This window comes from Trichogramma pretiosum, unplaced genomic scaffold, assembly GCF_000599845.2.
Source record: "Trichogramma pretiosum strain Unisexual culture from Peru unplaced genomic scaffold, Tpre_2.0 scaffold16, whole genome shotgun sequence".
Lineage (NCBI taxonomy): Eukaryota > Metazoa > Arthropoda > Insecta > Hymenoptera > Trichogrammatidae > Trichogramma > Trichogramma pretiosum.
Window position 1 is genome coordinate 1,224,534 of NW_019641647.1, and position 15,021 is coordinate 1,239,554.

At 31.8% G+C, this 15,021-nt stretch overlaps 2 protein-coding genes across 2 annotated transcripts; one reads left to right on the forward strand and one right to left on the reverse strand.

Annotated features, from left to right (window-relative positions):
- Positions 1-2,709: 2,709 nt before the first annotated feature.
- LOC106658235 (cytochrome P450 6j1-like) lies at positions 2,710-4,681 on the forward strand. The gene has a single exon (XM_014380095.2). It carries the CDS (start codon positions 2,975-2,977, stop codon positions 4,475-4,477), a length of 1,503 nt encoding a protein of 500 aa, XP_014235581.1. The 5' UTR covers positions 2,710-2,974; the 3' UTR covers positions 4,478-4,681.
- Positions 4,682-7,292: 2,611 nt separating this feature from the next.
- LOC106659003 (DNA fragmentation factor subunit beta-like) lies at positions 7,293-10,246 on the reverse strand. Its single transcript, XM_014381266.2, has 7 exons — positions 9,985-10,246; positions 9,452-9,553; positions 9,024-9,153; positions 8,729-8,940; positions 8,331-8,635; positions 7,964-8,263; positions 7,293-7,894 (listed from the first exon to the last, which is right to left on the reverse strand). Exons 1-7 carry the CDS (start codon positions 10,039-10,041, stop codon positions 7,726-7,728), a joined length of 1,275 nt encoding a protein of 424 aa, XP_014236752.1. The 5' UTR covers positions 10,042-10,246; the 3' UTR covers positions 7,293-7,725.
- Positions 10,247-15,021: the final 4,775 nt, after the last annotated feature.

Below are 15,021 nucleotides of genomic sequence, written 5' to 3' on the forward strand. Positions count from 1 at the left end.
CCACTGCAGTTCAAATTCTTCCTCATATACACATGTTGAGCGTGTGCGATCGTCAGTGGCAGGTAAATTACTGATTAGAGGAAGAGCGTGCGATTACATTTTAAACATGCCACATTACTTGGCATTAGTTTCGCGCGCTTTTACCCTCTCTCTCGCTCTCTGTATACACTCTATAAAGCCGCCAAATAATTCAGTAGCTATTTGCATGAGACATCGCGCTTCTACCGAGCTTTACTCGAGTGTGCCACGCTTTTTTTCTCTGTCGTGACTTTCAGTTTGCTCTTACGTGAAACTTCGTTACCTGTGGAGAAAATATAATTCGTTTATTTACTGTATAATGCGGCTGAGCTTTCGACGAAAACGTAATTCAACCGTTTGACTTGAAGTACATTCAAATACTAAGCAGATTCGAAAGCGCTTGAGGTAGAAGAAAAAGAAAAAAAGAAAAGAAATACTGACAGTCAAACTGGTACGAACGCATGCATAGAGGGTCCAAAAGTTCGGAAATGCCGGGAAAAATATGTCTCTTGGTGACGCATAAATTTTACAGAAGATAAGGCCTTGATGCTCTATCTATCTCTCTTTCCTATATGGTAATGGTATTCTTACTTACATGCGTGCAATACGCACATGGAGAAGCAGAGACGGGTAAACACACGCGCCTTACAACGATGACCCCTTTCAACGGTTGCTCGAGAGACAGAGGCAGATCCTGAGGATCACCCAAGGGGCTTTATTATATTTTATGAGTTTGGAAATGGAGGGTGTGACCGCAGACACACACGTGACATTAGTATTTCAAATGCTAAGCTCGCCTGCCAGCCCGAGTGTCGAGGGAGAGGCATATGTATCACTTGTTACAACTATAATTCGCTCCTGGGGTGTGAGATTATCATCCACTAGATGCAAAAAAGGGTTTAATGCGTTTCTCGTACCATTTCAGTTTACAGTTCTTGAAATTCAAAGAACATTTTATTCTTCAAAAATAATCTTAGGGGCGAATTATATTTGCAACAGGATAAGGTTTTGTTTTAAGAGATCATTAATGAGGATCTAATTAAGCATTTAAACGTAATGTTCGTTGTAGAATGAAAAAAAAATTTGATAAAAGTCTGGCAACCTTTGCTAATTGCCTCTTTTCGATCGAAGCCCTCTTTCTCGCCTCGCTTCCGAGTAATCTGGAGATTAAAATTCATGTCGACTAATCCCTTTCGATAAAACACGTGAAAGCAGCAGTTATCTGTACTTTTGTTCGCTTCGCTCTCGTTACCATCGTTCCTATTGTTCGTTTCAGTTTCTGAACAGAGAGGAGAAAAAAAAGAAAAAACAGATCACAATCCAACTCGATGTTTGTGAATTGCGTTGATCAATGGGGCCAACAAATCAAATTTTCAATTCAAAGTTTTGTGACGTCTTCAACGCAAAAAAAATTTTAAATACACTTAACCGAGTTTTGAAAGTTTTCGGAATCGATATGTTAAGTTTCTTTTATTGTTTAAGCTTGAGTGATAAATACACTACTGGATAGCTGAAATGAAATTCAGTGCTAAACATGAGTAGAGACATCCCCTGTGGAGAATGACAAGGATTAATAGACTGTGACGTTGGAGCAAACTTTCTTTGAATACACATTGAATAGTCCCATAAAGTACTTTATTTTATTTGACAAACCCCAGTATTGCCTTTCAATCAGATTTCAAACGAAACTGCTGCACGTGGCACTATTCAACAATCTTAATATCAAATAAAAAACTATCATTTCGACACGGGATAGTTTAAATGTTACAGTTCATGAATTAGGCTGAGTTGTCTCGAAATGCTACTACGAAGATATTGCACTAATCTTGGCACTGTCGTTCTAGTAAAAAACGAAAATAATTCTAAACTCAAAAATAATGAAGTTAATAAATGTTTTAATATGATAAAAACCTGTCCAATAATACATATAATAAATGCATGGTATTTTCAAAGCGATCGGTTGTATAGTTTTTGAGATTATAAAGGAAAAATTGACACCAATTTCGCTTTATATATGACGGATTCCACACTCGATCAGACAGTGCTCTCGCGCGGGGCATTTTTTAATGTATCGCAAATTTTCTAATTCGCCGTGTGCGGCACATATTGGTCTAGAGAAATATTCTGCATATGCATTTCGATCGAGTTTTGTCTGCTTTTTCCAATCGGGGTATTAATTTTCTCGGAGAAAATTGACTTTGAAGTTAACTTAATTTTTCGGCAAGTATACCTGTTTCGATTGTGTTCGTAGTTACCTCGAACGAAAGCTAATCTAGTAACGAAGGCCTGTATAAAATATCATGTTGGAGACTCAAACGCTTCAAAACTTATAAACAATTAAATACCGAAAAACGTAATTTTTCGACCGCGCGCGGCTCTTCTGATCGTTTCCTTTTACCCCCTCTCCTACTGGCTGAGCGGAGAGCGGCCGCGCGCGGCCAGAATTCGTCCGCAAAGCCACGTTTTGGATACTTAATTGTTCATAAGTTTTGAACCATTTGAGTCTCCAGCATGGAATTTTATATAGATCTTCGTTATTAGATTGCCTTTCGATTGAGGTAACTACGAACAAAATGGAAACGGGTGTACTCGCCGAAAAATTGAGTTGAGTTCAAAATCAATTTTCTCCGAGAAAATTAATATCTCCATTGGAAAGAGCAGACAAAAATCTATCGAAATCCATTTGCAGAATATTTCTCTAGACCCATGTGTTCCGTACACAGCAAGTTGGAACATGAGTTGTGATACATTAAAAAATGACCCACGCAAGTGCACTGCCTAATCGAACGTGGAATCCATCATATATAGAAGATACAAATTGCTGGATGTGTAACTGATCGGCATATTTATCTTATCGTTTATACTCAAGCCTTTTGTGCTATTATCTAACAGATTTATTCCAGTGCTACTGTTACACATAACCTTACAGACAGTCTTTCAAAATTGTTACACTAAAATGGATCTTTTTTACTCAATTGGACTTTTCGTGATTATTTTTATCGGTATTTTATATTATTCTGCGACTACTTTTGATTTTTGGACCAGACAAGGCATTTATACTGATAGGAATTTAATTCCAATTTTTGGAAATGCATTACCTGTATTGTTAATGCGCAAAAATCTTTCAATGCTTTGCAATGAGGCCTGCAAGAACTTGTCCTCAAATTACAGTTTAATTGGTATGTTTTTTATGCAGACACCATTACTAGTCATACGCGATCCAGAATTGATTAAAAATGTTTTGATTAAACACTTCAATTATTTTCGGAATAATGCCTTATATGTGAACGACAGAGATGACCCGTTTATGGTTAAAAATCCATTTTTTGCAGTCGACGAGTCTTGGAAACAAAATCGAGCTTATTTAGTGAGCAAAATGTCACCAAAAAAACTCAAAACACTTTTTCTGATTATCAGTGACATATCAATAAAATTCAAAAATTATCTAAAAGAACTACTTAAAAATGAAGGAAGCAATATTGTAGAGCTAAAAACAATTATTATGAAATTCACTGGTGAAATCGTAGCTAATACAGCTTTCGGTATTGAAGGTCAAGGTTTCAATAAAGATAGAGATCCAGATTGTTTTACAGTAAAACTTGAACATTTTTTACAACCAACTTATTTAAGTGGTGTCAAAGAAACCATTCGATTTTACTTTCCCAATCTAGCAAGTTTTTTGAGGATAGGTTTTTTACCAATGAAATTATCTATTTTTCTTTTGAAAACTATCGAAGACGTTTTCAATTATAGAGTAAAGAAGCATATTGTAATTAATGACTTATTACAAATGGCAATCGAGTCAACAGATAATCCAAATTTAGAAGTAGTCTCAGCACATGTAAGCGCTTATTTTTTCGATGCTTATGAAACTTCTGCGACAATTGCTTCGTTCGCTTGTTATAATTTAGCGTATTATCCAGATATTCAAGAAAAAACTCGCAAACACATTGAAAAGGTCTTAAACGACCATGATTTCAGATTGAGCATTGAAGCCCTTAGAGATATGTTTTATTTAGATCAAGTAATTAACGAAACAATAAGATTGCACCCAATCTTAGGAATCAATATCAGATCCTGCAATCAAGATATTTCTCTTCAGTCATCAGATGGTCAAAACGTCCACATCAAATCAGGAAATTTGCTGTGTATTCCAGTACAAAGTATACATACTGATGAAAAATACTGGAAAAATCCATTTGTTTTTGATCCTGATAGATTTAGTGAAGATAGGAAAAAAGAAATCGTCAAGTTTACTTTTTTACCGTTTGGTGAAGGCCCACGTATATGTGCTGGTAAAAATTATGGCATTATGATCGTCAAGGTAGCTTTGATAATAATTTTAAGAGATTTTATAATAAAAGGATTGCAAGAAAAAATGCCAGCAATGACTTACGATCATCGTAGCTTCTTGACAGCCTCTAAAGATGGTCTGCAAGTACATTTAATAAAAAGATAATTTAGGAATATATAATTTATAAAAACTTATTCGTTGACCATTTATTATTGTTATTATAAAAATGAAAAGTGTATTAATCTGGTTAGATATAAAAAGTAATAATAAATAAAAGTGTATTAATTTGTGCCAGTCCAGAAAAATAGTGTAACCTTTTTTTTTTGACACACAAACTTATGACGTACAAAATTTTTTTAACCAAGGCTCTGCAGAATAACATTAAACATGATTATAAAAAACAAATTATTTGTTTTGATATTTTACATTAAATAACTCAAAAATCATAAAAGTAAAAGTTGCATCATTCAACCTCCGAGTATTTATCACTTTTATATGACTAATCTAACAATAAGAAATAAAAAACGTATTATGCATATGACGGCGTTCAGTATTTTCACACACAGAGCTTGTTAAGGGCACTTTTTCAATTTAGCACTTATAATCCGCTGTGATAGATGTGTAAAACAATATTTGACAAATTCAATTCTATAGACGTTCACATCTTTTTTACGATGGCATTGTTAATTTTCTAAAAATTGTCCTTTTTGTAAATGGAAATCGCTTTTTAAGTTATATTCATCACTTTTCCCCAAGCATACCCCTTGAAATCTCTTTTATTTCTTTACCAATTTGGGGACGAACTTGAAAAATTATCCGAAAGAAATATCAAAATATAGACTAAAATGTTTATAATGTTAAGTACCATCATACTATTTGCCATACCCAGTAGCCCAAAAATTGCTCTTCCCGCTTTGCGCAGTGGCAGGGAAGTAGTCACTTTTGGGCCGCTGATATGAAATATATACTATTATTTATAGGTTTGAAGACCAAATGTGGCTTCTTTCTGCCCAGTCAGGAGAATCGGGGGTAGTAGAAGCTGTTAAAAGTAGCCACGTATGGCCATTCAACCACGATTCTTGGCTATTATTTATTAATAACTTACAGATGATCTTGTTTAGTTTATTTTGATGTAAAACATTTATATAGGAGTTTGGTATGAGGGGTAAACCCGTGAAAAACGAGCGTCCGTCCGTCCGTCCGTCCGAGCGAGCGCAACTTTGGTGTTATAAGTGCCTATACAGCGTCGGTTTGCGCTGCGCGATGTCATTGGCTGCCGCGCCTACATCGAACTCAATGACTGGTTTCTGCTGCTGTCGAGACTTGCTGCGCGTATTTCTTACTCTCTCGCTCTTACTCTCGCACGCGCGTATGACTGTGTTTACGTATACACACGACGAGCCAACGTAACAACATAAGCAACAGCATTCAACTTAGCTCACGGGATTGACTGCGTTGAGATATCTTTCTCTCTCTTGCTTACACGTCGCGAGACTCTACGCACTATCATGCATGTTTTCAAATCTGATATTGATTAATGCATGTATGTATACGTGTTTATGAGTGTGTGTCTTCTTAAGGGAAGTTGAAATTTTTATCATGTTATATTATGTTAGCATACAATGAATGATAACCGCTCGATGCATGTTTAATATAGTCAAAATATTATAACATAGTTAAAATTTGTTATATATTAATAATCCACCATTTATAGATCGACGTAATTCAATGAAAAATCCAAAACTATTGTAGTACTTAAATAGGGATTGAGTAAAACTCAGTATTCGTTTCTCATTCTCCGATTATTTCTATAAATTAGTGGGTTAACAAAGGTGTGGCTTTGCCTTGAATTTTAATTATAATTAGACCAAGAAAAATAATCTCTCGCTGAAATGAAATAATTAAACCAACATGTTCTATATACAATCGAAATATATTTTTATATATTGCATCTCAACATGCGTGGAAAAAATGCATGTATCTTATTTTTTCACTTTAAATTTTTTGGATTTCACTTTTCCGAATTTTGAAAGTACAGATTAGGACTTATTCATGTAATAAGTACAATGGACAAATGATTAATATAACATTTAATTTTTTCCATACCATAATAATATCTTTCATCAGGCTTAGCACATAAAGTGCTATTAATTTAAGGGGAGCCTTACACCAATTCACTCCTCCTTATCTTTTTTGTAATATATAAACCACAGTTGAATTCAATCTACATTTTCAACATAAAATTGAAATCTTGACCCCTAAAAAATGTGAAAAAAGTTGCCCAATAGTTCTTTGCATCTTGAAATAGCTTATTTTTTCTATTTTAAACTTTCGGCCATGTGCGCAAGGTTCAGATCAGAGTTATGTAGGTGGCAATGACTAATAGGAATCAAAATCTTCAGAAAAGTATCCTTTATCGGCTGAGTCTTGTGGAATTTTGATTTAGACCTTCATATCAGTTCTATTATTCAATGTGTGCCCAAAAACATTAATAAATTTTTTTTATTTCTTGATTTTTTTACATCTGTTGGCATACAAACTTTTTTATAACTCTAATCAAAATTTTAAAAAACTCAGCCCATAGAGGGTACTTTTCTGAAGATTTTGATTCCTATTAGGCATTGCCACCTAAATATCTCTGATCTGAACCTCGCACACAGTGCCGAAATGCTAAAATAGCAAAAATAAGCTATTTAAAATGCAAAGGACTATTCTGCAACTTTTTTCACATTTTTCAGGGCTCAAAAATGTCAATTTTATGTTGAAAATGTAGATTGACATTAAACTGTGGTTTACATCACAAAAATGACAAAGAGGAGTGAATTGGTGTATGACTCCCCTTAATCATAAATTTTAATACAATAAGCCTTAGTTTTTATACCACTGTTCATTTGCTATCAAAAAGTTAAAAATAATAACTTCTACCTTTAATTATTTTAATTCATTTTTATAACACGATTATTTATTAGTTTCTTTTGAATAATTTTTCAAATCACTCTAATATTTAATTTTAATACTAAAATTATTTTAACAGTCATTAAAATTCAATCGCCATAATCATAAAGTACACTTTTACCTACCTAATTTTTGTTACTTATATAATAACATATAACATATTATCTTCAAAAAATTTTAGATACTAATTTTTCTCAGTTGCTAATATTATTTCATATTGCAGTTTCTTATACCTTAGAATAAATCCAAGCAACTTTTAACTACCTCATGATTTATCTCAAAGTATAGAATATTAGGATACGTTTTTCACGATTAATACTATTCAGCTTAATTGTAAACTAGTTAAAGAGTAGTTAAATTTCTACCTGAGTACTCTTAAAAAATATTTATCTATTTTATAAATATTTTATATAAAATATCACCCGTTGTTCTAGAAATTACTTTTTTTCCATAAAAAATTAAACTAATACTTTATGTGATCCCTTATCATGACACATAATGTGAACAAGCCTCAAATTTTTGGCAGTAAATAAGTTTTCATAAAATTTAACAATATCTTCTTTTTTAATTTCTCCGCGTTCAGCTGTTTGCAGTATCTGGGGCACTAAAGTTCTTGATCTTTCAATCCTGTAATTAAATTGTTTATATTTTCGATAACTAGTATATAAATATGTTTAAATAAAAATGTAAAATTACTTGTGATCCAGATTCCAAGTAGAAAATGATACGAGTTTTTCTTTAGATGTATAAGGATTTATTATATGAAGATCCGAATAAAAACAATCTTCGCGATTCCAAACGCCACTGCATTTAAATTCCCCTCTCTTATCGCAAAAAGCCATAATTTCTGATTTTTTTCTTTCAAATGGTTTATAAGGACACTCTTTTAAGGCTATTTGAAAATCTCTTTTTTCTTGTTCTTGAAAAACAGAAAATTCTTCTGAAACTTTGACTTTTTTTGCATCAACTGTATCGTCACCGTCTCCGGTTAAAAATCTGAAAAAGTATTTCAACGTTCAAATGTCTTAATTAATTGAACTATTACAATTGATTTTTACAAAACCTTTCATAGTCGTCCAAATCCATTTTACAAGGACAGTGCTCATAACAGCAATTTTCAGCAGTGTCTATTTCATCGTCCGAAGAGATTAATGAGTCATCTACTCGATTTACAGCTCGACTGCGATCAAAGTAGTATCCAAAATAATGGTCTTTTTTCAGTTGCAATTTAAAAAATACAATGACCAATTGAAGCTGTTTCCTTGCAACTAAATTTTCATTGTAAGTTTTTGAAAATCTAATTTGTTCGATCGTTTTATAAAGATAGCCTCTGATTCTATCTTGACAACGACGATGCAAATATGCTTCCTGAAAATTGTTAGTATAAGTGTATTTATTACATTTGAAGTAAATCTAAAATTTTATAATGAATTTTAAAAATTAATCTAATTGGTACATTACCTTAGTTTGAAAAGTTGTTCCTAGACCCTCAAACCACTCTGGGTGTTCATCACGCCTACTTAAAAGAGTTTTTGTGTCGTGAGAACCCAATATCTTATTCAGTGCAGCAATATTGGTTCTAAATTCATCTGTCATTGAAGCTGCATATATTTCTGTGTTTTCTTTTATTTTATCAGTCGCTTTTTTTACCATTTCAATAAGATGATCAGCTTCTAAAAAATGAAACATAGAAATTAAGGAAATAATAAAAAATATATTACAACCAAAAAAAATTTTTGATCTAATAGTTCTTTACCGTTAATCACATTTTCCCCAGGTTTACAAATAATCAAAGTAGTTTGAGGTTCAAGAGTTGAAAAATATTCTTCGTCAATTTCGAAACCATCCGTTAAACATATATTTATCCTGGACAAGTCTTCAGTAATCTGCATAAAAAGTTTGATTAGATAATCATACAAAAATATATGTTTCTATGAAAAAATAGAAATTATTGTAGGAAGTCTATTTACTATTAATGATAATGGGCTTCTAATAAAAATATTCTGTTATGCTCACACATAATTGTTGTAAAATATAATATTTTTTCAAACAAAAGGTTCCGATTCACATTCAAGACTTGACAGTAAAAGAATCTTTTTACTTATAGCTCATTATTATCAATAGTACGTCACCTTCGATATTGACGCGTACCTTCCTTCTCATATTAAAATAGAAAATACTTACATCTAGCTTTAAACAAGTTTTTTTTTTTAATTCTTGTAGATTTCGAGCAGTTACTCCTACTTTTCGTGTTCGACGCACATCCGTCACTTTGAATCCTTTCAACTAGAATATTTAAAATTTTTTAAATAATTTCGTTTGTTATAAAAAATTATGTCTTACATTAAAATTCATAAATAAAAAATTTAATAAACATATGACGAAAAAACATTTCAATTTTTAATATTATTTCTGTTGTATTTATTATATTAAAAATGTTCTGTCGTATAACAAATGGTCATTAATTTTATTAAATTATTGGATTTCAGAGTAAATAATTTGAATAATGATAGTAAATATTCATTATGAAATCAAGCGTTTTTTATTAAATTTTTGTTAAATATGAAATTTTTTTTAAACTTTTCAAAAAAATAATTTATTTAATGTGTAAATCTGACTAATTTCTAATTTAATTATAAGCCTCATTAGTATAGTAGTTACTTAAAAACATGAGCTTTCATATTATGATCGGTAAAAATGTAACGTCATAAATCAACCTGTGTTTGTTTTGGTTCCATTAATCGGCGATAGTACTCAGCAATCAGTTTCGACATGATTTTTTATAATTTGTGATGCTACAAAACCATGGGAAATACGTCCTACAATCGAAACAAATCAATTCTACCGAGATTTACAAAAATCACACTTGAGCACTTAGTTTACAATGTCGACTGTTTTATTAAACAAAGAAGTAATGGAGCAGTAGCGTCGTCTGCCATGAAGCTAGGTAAAACTGTATTGAACAGCCATATGTGTAAGTTTTAGACGTCGACGATGAAATGGAAGTCTGTGTGTACACATAACCCCACCACTCACTTACTACTTTCTCTCCCTCCAATTCCATATATTACATTGCAATCCGCTTGACTCTTTAGAGTTTGTATCTCTTTGTTCTTGTGTGCTTTGCTGTTTTCAAGATAAATTATTAAATGAACAAAAATTTGATCGACTTCCATTATGACAGAGTACTTTTTTAACATCTCCCTTCTATCATACGTACTTTACGAATGCCATTCTCTCTTTCAATGAAATAGTCGAGTTTCTACCTGTCCAACTATTGAAATTTAGCGGCAAAAATTTTTATCATTTTTCTGTAGATGGTGATAATATCGATTGCTTTATATGTCGTTTACATAAATCCAAATAATATTATATTTGAAACTTCCAGCTATAATAAATATTCGATTACAGAATTATAGAACTATAATATTCTTTGTCATACAATGAAGTTTTGGTTACACAAATTTATATTTCCAACAACTCAAAATAGTAATAAGCACTGAAAAATTCGTTATTCAATTAAATAGGAAGGCTTGAAATATAATTTTTTACTACCAAAAGAAGTAAAAATGAATAGTAGAAAATATTAAATTTAAGAATAATTTAGTTCGATAATATTATTAAACACAACGAAATTATTGTCTTTTTTTAAAGATACATTTCATAAAAAGAAATAAGAAATGATAAATCGAAGAATATCATTCCTCTTTAAAACGTATCCCTCGGAATTTAACATTAAAATTTAACTTTGCACAACTTTTAATATGCACATTAATTCAATATTTAGCACAAATATCAGATTAAAAAATAATAAAAATTGTCATTCTATGTCAAAAGTCGTTGACAAGTTAAAAAATAAGCTGAGTTAGAGGTCAAAGAAGGTAGCATGATTTGTTTTAATGTAATTATTTTACGACATGTAATATTATACTTGAGCAATGGAGAATTGCCTACTTTCAATTGCAATACATTATTTATTATAATTACACAAGTATTATAAAACGCTATAATTTGTTATTATTTCCTTATTCTAGTTATAAAGTTCTTAATACGAGTAAACAGTGAAACATTCAATGTTTTGGAAACATTTTCTTACAATTCATTGAGCCGTTTTAGAGGTATTATGAAATTTGTTTAAAATTAAACAAAGTATTTTACTTTCAAGTTGAAATCAGTGGTTACTAGATGAAATTCATTTGCATTTTTTATTGTTTTTAAAAGCGTAGTAGAAATATACAACGCAGAAAAATCGCATAGCTTGATCTCTCGATGCTATCTGCATCATTGGACATGCAATTTTTTAATGAGCATCGGTAATCAAGGCTTCCTAGATACATCTGAAAATGTACATTTTTCTTTATTTAACGAATGGACAGTTTCCCGTACTCTTAAAAATTATGCTTGTCTTGGTCATCATTCAAAATAGCTTTTTCATAAAATAAAACAATGAAAATGAACCAAGAATATGATTGTATATGGGGTATATCGCGTCAATCGTTTCCCTTAAAAACATTGTTTTTTTTCTCATTTTCCATGCTTTTTGACTCTTAATATGCTCTCAAATTTTGTTTTTCAGTCTGCCGATGACCAATATTTAGAGGAAGTTGTACTTTGTTCTGTCAATAAATATATTTCAATTCTGGCCTAATCAATGGATACGAACATGTTTGCTATTTTTTATTTTTAGTCGGTTTTTAGGTTGTGAATGTGATTTTTGACAACAAATCTGAACTCCTCATCATAAAGGAAGGACCTAAAGGGCTGACATTTTCAGGATTTTCATTTTTTAATGAACCCTTCAAAAGTACGTACTTATTTTTCACTCCTTTTTTCAAGAGAGGACAAATGACGCGATATAGCCCATATACTCGTATTCAGTTTCCTCAATACTCAATAATTTTAAATTATTTGAATTATCGTAATATATGTTAGCTGGTATTGGGTGTTGCTAATCTCGCAAACTTCCTAATGATCATAAGAAATCAGTTCCACACTAATTTACTTAGTAACTGTTCATTATCTGCTACTACATACTTAGGTGCGAGCTCGTAACACTGTTTTTCTAATCAATTTTTATGGCATTATGATGATTATTAAAAAAAAAAAAAAAAAAGAAAAAAGATAAGCGCGAGAGTTATAAAATGTTGAAATCTACTTTGTTGAATTCGCTTAGGATATTACTTAAATTATTTCTTGACGGTGATGAATAAATGTCTGTGATTTTTTTTGCATTTTGTATTCGTGAGCAGACGAACGTTCGCATGCACATCTATTTGCGTCAGATTTTTAAATTGAGCAGGGTAGTTTTTATTTCAGTGACGCAAAGCGGTTAACAAACGGTAAAGAACGTATACATTTTTTTTGTTGAGGCTTTCGTTGCATCGACAACAAATGCGTAAATTCGCTTAAATTGTTCAACAAAATGTTATGTTTACAAGTAAGAGTATTCGCATTAAATACTTATGTGCGTGGAGTGTACCGCAGTAATGAGTCACGAAATTAATATAATATATAAAATAAACGAACGTAATTTTATTGAAAACTTCATTATACCTTAGTGAAAAAATGATGAAAAAACAAATCACAAAAACGCTCACTGGCATTTATGCACTATTATATTTCTCGAAAGCACAAAGAGATGGAAATGCAATTACATACTGAATAATAACATCGTGAGAATATATCACAGCTGAGTAGCACAGTTTCACAGTTTGCTTGAGAAATAGTCCATTATTATTATATTGTATTTACATTTGTGATTGCTACCTTTCTCAAACATTTGAGTCACTTTCGAATACTTCAAAATTTATTTCATCTGATTTAACGAATGTTCTTGAATGAAAGTCTCACCCATGTGCGCGTGTGCAGGATAAGTTGTTGATATTTTTGTGATCTATTCATGAGATGGGTGAATTCTGTACGATTTATTAGTGATTAGGAAAACCTAGAAACGCATTAATGAATATTGTATACGATTTTGCGAACGTATATGGCTATGTTGACTAAAAAAAATCAATCGAGCAGCAATGTTACTCGAAATGAAATATAGATTTGTCGATTGGAGAACAGGTTTCAGTGAACCGAGCACATATAGTGCGTTTCTCACATCGCTAGCGTGAAATATCCTGCGCGTTTTTGCGCCATCGTTATGATTTTATTAATCACAAATGCCAAGGCTTTTATATGTGTCTCTCTCTCTCACACACAAATACTCTCGAGTTTATTTGATAATTACTCTCGGATACGGCGTTGTCTATATACATACATGGAAGTGTCTGGATCAACGTGTATACAAAATAAGTTTCAGAGTATGACAAGGTCCATTTATTATCATACTAGAGCAGAGCTAGCAAAATAATAATTAAAACGATCATTAGTATTGAATGTGCCTCTAGTTTGCGAATCTTACATATTATTAAACTAAATCGAATTTTATCAGCATTTTTTTCAACTTTTTTTGAAACTTCAAAAGATCAAAAATATTAAAAAGTATATTGTTTCTTGAATTATATAATCAAAGGATCTATCTAAGTACCGTACAATTTACGAAATGTTTCTTTGGGATATTTTCATTCTTTTTCGATATCATTCATAGGAAAGACGAAAAGAAGTTTAACAATGCATAAGACATTCGTCTATCTGAGCAGATCAACGATCTCTGGTGAACTTCTAAAATAGTGATGAATCATTAACTTGTTTTGCTATTAAATAAAATGCTGGAATATAGCATGCCTTAGCTTATACTCATTTACTTTGGTATAGATAATAATTTCAACTTTGAAACGCGAAGATTATCACATAACTCAAGGAATCGCATTGCGCTGCATTGGAGCTGTTTTTTCCAAAATCAACAATTCGTGACTTGCAATGGTAAAGTGAGTGCAATCCTTGCGTGATTACACTTGCCGCTAGAAATTATTCATGAATCTATGTCTGAACAGATCGCGACGGATACGTAATGTATAAACATTGAGTGCAAAAAACAATTGAAGTTCTAGAATAAATCTGTGCTCCCATATACTCGTGTAAGCATTTATATTGTAGCACTTGCTGCTATATACCGATCTATCTTGGCGTTGCGAGCTCATCGGCTATTTAGTTCGATCGAGAGTATCGCAGAGCAATCTTGAACTTTTCCTTTTTTGCGGAACGCGGACGCACTGCGCACAGCCTGCGCTGCAACCTGCAGTCGTCGTCTCTTGTATCCAGCAACGAAATTCCGGTTCAAGGTCTTACATTTCATTGCAGTTACCTTCAATCTTTTTTCTTTTTCGACGCACTGTAAACTTGTTGTTTATTTTCTTTACTTTTTTCTTTTTCTTTATTCGTTCGGATTTATCTTTCCGATTATTCCCGAGAGTGCGTAGACTAAGATGCTTCGGCATAATCATTATAGGCACCGAAAGCTTCAAAACGTACGAGGAAATTTCTTAAAAAAATTGATATGGAGCTCTAAGGTTACAATTTACTATTCTATGCAAATCTGTTTTTCACTTGAGCTGTGACTCGATTTTCCGATATGTAAAATTTTTCTTTGTTCTGTAAATCTATTAAATGAGATTCATTCTAATAACTTTCCTGATCGTAAAATAAATAATTTCCATGGGCTCTTCAAACTTTTGAAAAAAAATGTAATTTTTAATAATTAATTATAATTTTAGCACTAATTGTAAAAATTGAAAATTCAGAAGGCCATGAAAAAAATGATCAACACTCTAATTCAGTTGGGAGTTAATGTCAAGACTCAAATGAGT

Bases quoted from the DNA above. Each gene is read 5' to 3' on its own strand.
- LOC106659003 (XM_014381266.2), bottom strand. From the start codon at position 10,041: ATGTCGAAACTGATTGCTGAGTACTATCGCCGATTAATGGAACCAAAA. The intron at 9,554-9,984 runs GTTGATTTATGA...TAAATATTCTAG, and splicing joins TGGAACCAAAACAAACACAG to TTGAAAGGATTCAAAGTGAC. The intron at 7,895-7,963 runs GTAATTTTACAT...ATTTAATTACAG, and splicing joins ACTTGGAATCTGGATCACAA to GATTGAAAGATCAAGAACTT.
- LOC106658235 (XM_014380095.2), top strand. From the start codon at position 2,975: ATGGATCTTTTTTACTCAATTGGACTTTTCGTGATTATTTTTATCGGT.